An 8,333-nucleotide genomic window follows, 5' to 3' on the forward strand; every position below is an offset into this window, starting at 1 on the left:
TTTTTTATTGTGAATGTACACAAATAAAGGCAAACCTTTTACAATTCCGATTATCTTTAGGACTAAAAGGAGTAGTTGCTTCCACTGTTAGAAGGAAAAAACTCAAGTGATTGTGCCGGCGCCGCATGCGCGCACACAGTTAAGCATTGCTACCTTGACAATGCAGCCTGTTCATTATCATAATAAAATACAGTCAGTCAAACATATGAAAAAAAACACACTGCTCAGTTTAAATATGTAGTAAACTCTGTGCCATTAAGTGTTGTCATCGTACCGCCGTGATGCTATGCAAAACATTTTGTTTTACGTGGATATTGTAACGCGTGAAGTAGGCTACATAATAAATAATAATATGCCATTCAAATACATCGCGAATATGGAAACATTTGATTTTGTGTCGAATGAGAGACGCAACGTTGGTTTCAGTTTCATTTTAGCCTAAATGAATTCATTTTGGCTTGTCGTTTATATTGCTATAGCTTCTTATATTTTTAATTCTTGTTCTTTTCCAAATACTGTTAATTGAAAGGCTTTGTTGTGGAGTGAGGGGAACTAAAATAGCCTAGCTATGTTTACAGTGTTTATTATAATGTTTGTAAACATTTCGCGTCGGCATTAGGCCTATTTCTGAATGAAATAATACAATGCGACTGTTTTTTTTCTCTAAAAAACACTATTTTTTTATACGCGTAGCATATTTTAACCATGCAGCAAACCTTTTTAAATATTTTGATAAATTACTGAAAAAAAAAAAAAAAACTTTTTAAACCGTTTAACTGATTGTATTAATCGGTCAAAATTCTTACGGTCGGTTAACCGGTTAAAATAAACATCCCTAGTTGCAAGCTAAATTCAAACCAGTATTTCTCACATAAGCACCACAGTTCAACATGTCTGGAGCACACATGCGAACCAGCAACCTTCCATTTACCAATTCTGAGCTACAATCACTACACCACATCACCTGGAAATACTATATAAAAGGTATGTTGCAGGTTAAATACAAACTCAAATTTCCAACACAAGCACCACAGTTCAACATGTCTGGAAAACACATGCGAACCAGCAATCTTCCATTTATCAACTCTGAGCTATAACCACTACACCCCACTATCGGCCGATAATCACGTTGGGATGATTGATCGGCAGTCTCTAAAAAGGCCGATCTCAAAAAACCGATCTCAAGCTGATGACGCTGCTGTGAGAGGTTTGGCACGACAGGCAGCGGCACCGTCTCAGTCTCTGTCCGGAGCGGGTGAAATAAATATAATGCTGAAGGTGAGGTACTCATATTTCTTAATTTGAAAACCTTGTGTGAGACGTAATTTCACAAACAGCGCGAGTGAATCACCGCGCGTGCTCTCTTTCTCTCTCAAAATACGCAAATGCCTTCAAATCACCACACATCGTGTCTGCACTATAAGCGAGCTGCACACTGCACAGTTGACACAGGAATTGTCACTTGCACAATTGAGGCAGTGTCACATCGTCACTAAAGTTTATAAACTGCATTACTTTTAAATTCTTACCAGTGTTTAACCATTCAGCGCTTGCGCGCTCTCCTGGAGACCGTGCACTCATGCACACTCGCAGCACACACACATAATGCCAGGTATAATGGATAAATGTTGTGTTTGTAGTAAACAGCCACGGATCAGTAGCGGACTCCTGTGTGAAAGCACAGTCCGTGCGGCTTCCCCTCTCACAAGAGACACCTAAGAGGGGAATTCCCCCCATTTTCAAAAATGAAATTCAGGCCCTGAATAAATGTCCTGATTGGAGTATCACTATAAATAGCTTTAAAAAGATCGGTATCGGTGATCGGTGTCGGCAGATACTGCTTTCTGTGATCAGCGATCGGCCTCAAAAATCCTGATCGGAGCACCCCTACACCCCACCACAAGGAAATACTGGATAAAAGTTAAGTTGCAGGCTAAATTCAAACTCAAATTTCCAACATAAGCACCACAGTTCAACATGACTGGAGCACACATATGCAAACTAGCAACCTTTCATTTACCAACTTTTAACTACTACCAGTACACCAAACCACCTCTGGAAATACTGTATAAAGGTATGCTGCAGGCTAAATTCGAACCCAATTTTCCCAAATAAGCACCGAGTTTTAACATGTCTGGAGCACACATGCAAACCTTTGGGCTACATTTCAAAGCGAAAAGATGGTCATACCTGAGGGGGTGGACGTGGGGGGAAGGTGCAGGGCGGCCTGCCGTGTTTCTGGTGAAATGGCAGGACATACGAGGGGTCCAGGGGAACCCAGGGAATCCCTGAAGACACAGCTGGGGGTCCGCAGTGTGCGTTCTGCAGGTGGTACACTCCGCGAGCAGCCTTGGTCTCATCGCTAGCTTTAAAGATGGTCACGAAACCCTCACGAGGTTTGTGGACTAACAGGTATCGTCCTTCCAGTAATCTGGGGCAGGTGTTAAAAGACGCCTTTATTAAATTACAGCACTGCAACAGCTGAAAGGAAATTTGTAGCTGATGACAAGCTTTCCAGTGCAAATAACAAAAATGTCACATTCTTACAAATAATGAACTACAGGCTCAATACCTAAAGCTTACGCATGTCATTTTTAATGTTAAAATGCTTTCACATATCCTAGCTTAATATGCAGAATTACACACTTTTAACGACAGATTGAAAGACTGATTTCACATTAGGAAATGCAAATCGCGCTAAGGGTAAAGTGACAATTTCAAATTGATCTAAAAATGTGAAAGAAACTCACGATGAGACTTTTTTCAGTAAGTGGTAGAGGGTGTTTAAACATCTAGTTGGCCTGGAAAAAAAAAATTAATCACATTAAATTACATTAAAACTCGACACAAGAGATAACATATTAATATAATTAATAACTATAAATTAATATTTCAAATACATTTTAAAATGAATAAATAAAATAAATTATAAAAAATACAAATAATTAAATAAATACTATTACAGTATTTCAGATGAGAATCTGTGAGAATTTGTCAAACATGTAGACATTCTTTAAAAAAAAAAAAATCAGTAAAACTTTTTGGAATTGGAATTTTTTAAAGTTTTATTTCAACAATTAAAATTTGACTTTATATAGAGATTCACTCACTTGAAGTCACAGGTGACGTTCTGAATCCAGTCGTCGGGCAACATCTGCATCTGTGCCACTTCTGATGTGTGTGCATTGATGCGACCTACACAAATATCAAACAGTTTGTGAACAACTAGCCTTTAAATGCACATACTACATTAAGTAGATTGCCTATTTTCTTTTTTTTGCAAGTCTTTAATCTTAACTGATAATACTTCCATTCATTTTCCGTAACGGCTGGTTAAGCTACATTTCTATTTAACAGTCAATAGCTAAAGAAGTTAAAGTCTGCAGAGCCTTAAACCAGCTCACAGTCTGAAGAACATCTAAATCTGTCAACATGCGGAGCAAAAGTGCACGTATTGACCTGCAACACAAACTCAGGCTGTGAGAAACACTGTGAATGTTGCAATAATTGTTCACACATATTTTACACTGATGGTGTCATTCGAAGTTCATGCAAAAAGAAAATGATCTCCACACCCCTACTTGTTCATCTGTGTATGGGAATCGCTGCTCTAGGCCAAATAACACAAAAAGAGGACGTGATGACATTTCACCAATTATTCTTCAAAATCCAAAGAGGATGAGCAACAATTGGAACGGTTTATACCAATGAATAATTAATCAATTAAAAAAAAACAAAAAAAGAAGAAAAAAAAAGCCTGATATGACACAGAAGATTGAAGTAATAATGCTGAAAATGTTACATTTTAAAATATATTCAAATAGACAAGATATTTTTAAATAGTAATTAGTGCTGTCAATCGATTAAAAAAAAAAACGAATTAATCGCACATTTTCTCTGAAATTAATCGTGATTAATCCAACCAAACATTCAAGTTTTTACATATACTGTTATATTGCAATAATTTCACATTTAATCTTCAAATTAATCTAGAAACAAGATAAAGACAATATTTTAAATATTTTTTAAAATATTTGTTATCCTTTTTTTATGACTGAAGGCCAGTACACTGATACCAATACTACTGATGTCTCTAGGAAATTTTTTCCCCCCTTATATTTAACCATTGACTATAGTCATTCAACATTACAGTATAATTGAGAGCTAACAATTTTAACATTTATTAGAATGTTAAATTTATTAGAACTTATTAGAATGTATTAGAACTTTTAAAAATAACAACTTCTAATTTAAATAAACTTAAAACAATCTTTATATAAACCCATTATAATAAAAGTCATATTTAGCTTCCTTTTACTATTCGGCAAGTTGGAAATATACAGAATTTGAATGAAGTTATCAAACACTAAATTCTAAATTAAATACAGATGAATCCTTAAAACTACAGAAGTTATTGATTTCCTCTTTTTCTTTTATTCTTTGATTAACAGACATCACAACAGCTGGGTTATTAGGTTATTTGGCTGCTATTACTTTAAGAGCTGCCGCTGCTGAACATAACGCAGATCTGACATGCATCGTATTTTCTCACAACTCTGTACTTTTTCGGACTCACTTCAGGTATTAAAGTCTCAATAATGAGCTGACGAGTTGAATTGAGTGTATTAGATGAGGGAGACATGTTCTTTTGAAAACATGTTCTTAAATGTAACTCATATAACAAATACTACACAGTATAAATAACACAAAAAAAAAAAAACGTTTTAAGGCAGCTTTAATTGCCTTTTTGGTAACTTCATGACTTAACTGATGACATAACTACGACGTCATAGTTTCTTTCGCGCTTTGATATGAAATGATACAGGCTACAGCATGTGCCGGCACATTTGTGCGTGCAATTGAAGAGCACGCGCTACAAGCACAGTACCGTTTCCGCACTTGTTTGACTCGTGCCTGCCACTGAGGCGAAGTGAAGTGCGCGTCTAAAAAGTCTCCCATTTGATTTGGTCGTAAAGACGTTCTGCATCTAAATAAACGCAATTCTTGTCAAGAAAAACGAGACAGAAGTAGCAGTTGTGAGTGGGGTGGCCAATCATAGCTCCGCTCCTGTGTTAAATATTTTTAATGCATTGAATTGAAAAAATTAATTGCCTGCGTTAACGTGCTAATTTTGACAGCACTAGTAATAATATTCCACAACCTTACTATTTTACTGTAATTTTAATAAACTAAATGCAGCATAGGTGAGCATTGTAGACTTCCTTCAAAAAAACAACACCTAAAAAATCTTATATAAAGTCATACTTATATCATTTTGTGACTTATCTGCCTCAGTAAAATGCTCAGCTAGAAAGTTCTCTTGAGCCTTGTAAAAATATGTCCAGACTGTGACGATACCAGCCCATTCTGTTATCAGTAGGGCTGGATCCTGGACTAGACCCAGAAAAGACTAGATTCCTTTAATAACCCTAAAAGAATCTCTAAAGCAAACGATACGCCGAGAGCGAGGCTCTTCTGCATTCTTCTGTGATTCTGAGGTATTTTCACCTGCAGGCACAGACTGCTGTCAGGCACATTGTGGGCATTCTTAAAATCACTGTCAGTGTTACAGGCTTCCTCAAGGTAGATAGAAAATGTCAGGTTCCAAATTCTCCAAACTTTAGCAGTCTGTTCAGCAGAAAAGGAGTCTCTTTCCTTCATTCTCTCATAATGGAGAAACCCAAGTAGCCCTTCACCCACAGCGATATGTCACATGTGGTTGCATTCTTCTGCAGCCCTTTCAAAGTTGAAATGTTAGTAGCTACGGCAACCCTGACTCAAAACAGTGAGTCATGCGTCATGAGAGAGGCATGCTGGGAGTTTATGGGAAGTTCACTTTTGTACTGACTCCCCTTGTTACCAAAACTAACACTCCAGATACAACATGGATACTTCTGCCTGTCTGAATTTGCTTCATTCATTCAAAAAAAAAAATTATATTAAACTTGATGGTGATTTGTGATTTGCAATTTAAATGCTTTTTTTTTTAATCAGAGGAAGCCAATGTAGCAAAAAGTAGATTCAAGCAAGAAGTAAAATGCAGTAAAATTGTAGTATTCAATTAAGAAAATTATATATATATTTTTTTTTTTTTTTTTTTTTTTTTTTTTTTTATATTTTTTAAATTTAGGACATTATTTATTATAAAACAAAAATAATATTTAATATTCTTATTAACATTAAATAATTATATTATAAAAATTCATCAAAATCTTATTATAAAAAATCTTAATTATCATTTTCATGATAGCATGAAAAATGCTTTAATTTGATCATACAAATGAATCACTGATTCAGGTAGGAATTGATTTATCAATTTTTTACCTACATGTATTTTTACTACATTTTCAAAGATGAAAAATACTTTGATTCAATGATTTGTTTGCATAAATAATCAAATTAGTTAAATTAGGTATGAACTGATTCATTAAAATTTTCACCTAGATATATTTTTACGGCAACATTTTACAGCGTAAGCATTGCTTTAATTTGAATCCATAATGCAAATGAATCATTGAATCTGTTATGATTTGATGCACTGAAATTTATGCAGTAAATTTGTAGTATTTAATAAAGAAAATTATTTACACATTTAAAAAATACATTTTTAATTCAAAACAATATTATAAAAACAAAACTATATTTAATATTCAAGAAATATTAATATTAAATAACAATATTATAAAAATGAATTGAAATCATCTTATTAAAAAAATCTTAATTATCATTTTCTTTGACATGAACCAATATAACAAAGCATGAAAATGCTTAATTTGATATCGCAAATTAATCGCTGATTCAGTTATGAATTGATTCATCAATTTTTACCTACATATATTTTTACAACATTTTCAAGACTCAAAAATGCTTTTATTCAATGATTTGTTTGCATTATCAAATCAAATTAGATGAATCTAAATTATTTTATCAACATTTATTTTTACTACATTGTACAGCACGAATCTGTTAAATCTGTTATGAATTGACACATTAAAATTTTCAGTTTATTTTATTAACAAAAACTTGACTTGCTAATGCAAATGAATTATTAAATCAGTTATGAATTTATGAACTGAATTGATAAGATGTTATTAAAAGCCCATCGCTTTTTTTAGCACTGCAATACTGCATATTTTCATTTCTACAGGTCACGCGAATATGATCTTTTTTAAATGATCTCACACTATAAATATTTTCTTCTCCATCTGATTTGATCAAACAGATTCGTGACAGAATTACAGCATATAGCACCCTATAAAACTGCATAACCTTTCATGATAAAGAGAAATAAAACACATTTCATCAGGTCTCTTACTTATGAAGGACACAGTACTGGAGTGCAGAAGTTTCTCGGACCACAGCTGACAGGCCTCAGTGTGGGTCAGACTCTCGGCCCCGTAGCACAGCTGATACTCCAGCTTGGGTAAAACATGCACCGGGACGGCCTGGATGAGAGCAGACTCAATCATTACCCACTCAAATGGCAGTTCCGAGTCACTGTGCTCTATAAACACACGCAGAAGAAATCCTGTGCTGCGTTGAGAACCATTGACTGGAAAGAGTCTGTTAAAACATTGATAAGATTGAAAAGTCAACTCTACAGCTTTGCACAGGAAAGCCGACTGTTTAAAGAAAGGGTGTGGTGGACATTACTCAACCCTGGTTAAAATATAAAGATTAATGCTTGGCATACTGACATACTGATTCAAATCCAATAAAGGGTCGCTTAAAATCACTGACAATGATAACTAATAATGATAATAAGATGCATTGTGAGTGTTTACACAAGACCTGAGGAGTTTAATGATGTTTGAAATCTCATCTGTTGCTCTTGGGGCGTGTACTTCAACCTTTTAACTAAAGGATCATTGTGTTTGTGTATTAGCATGTGTCCAGCTCACCCTGAAGGTGTCTTTGTCGTGTCTGGGGTGAGCGATGTCCACACTGCTGCGCACCATGAGCAGAACGTCCAGCAGGCTGTAGAGTTTGTACAGAGCGCTGCCCTCTGCTGGAGGATCGTAGTCCATCTCATCCTCAGCACTGACCTGAAGATCCTCCTTCAGAAGACCTGCGATAGATGGATGAACGTTTTGTGCAAGAAACCTTGACTTTAAAATTCTAAAAATATCAAATACGGCCCCTTTAGATCATAATATTATTATTAAATGCTAGTATTATCAGATTTTTCCCCTCTTACATGTGACACAGATCTGTTTTTTGAATGCTAGTGTGAACGGAAAAATCAAATGTTGATCTGACACACTGAACCTGATATTTGAAATTATTTCAATACATAATAATAATAATAATAATAATAATAATAATAATAATAA

The 8,333-nt window shown here is 34.8% G+C and overlaps 1 protein-coding gene across 1 annotated transcript in view; it reads right to left on the minus strand.

Annotated features, from left to right (window-relative positions):
* Window positions 1-2,184: 2,184 nt before the first annotated feature.
* The window catches only part of LOC107659469 (little elongation complex subunit 2-like), a 13,659-nt gene continuing 7,510 nt past the window's right edge, over window positions 2,185-8,333 (minus strand). Inside the window, exons 10-14 of the mRNA XM_016448422.1 lie at window positions 7,902-8,068; window positions 7,316-7,445; window positions 3,111-3,195; window positions 2,751-2,801; window positions 2,185-2,431 (exon numbers count right to left, since the gene is read on the minus strand). Coding sequence (XP_016303908.1) covers window positions 2,185-2,431; window positions 2,751-2,801; window positions 3,111-3,195; window positions 7,316-7,445; window positions 7,902-8,068 — 680 coding nt within the window. The remainder of the gene's footprint in view (window positions 2,432-2,750; window positions 2,802-3,110; window positions 3,196-7,315; window positions 7,446-7,901; window positions 8,069-8,333) is intronic.

This window comes from Sinocyclocheilus anshuiensis, unplaced genomic scaffold (genome assembly GCF_001515605.1).
Source record: "Sinocyclocheilus anshuiensis isolate Anshui unplaced genomic scaffold, SAMN03320099.WGS_v1.1 scaffold387, whole genome shotgun sequence".
Classification (NCBI taxonomy): domain Eukaryota; kingdom Metazoa; phylum Chordata; class Actinopteri; order Cypriniformes; family Cyprinidae; genus Sinocyclocheilus; species Sinocyclocheilus anshuiensis.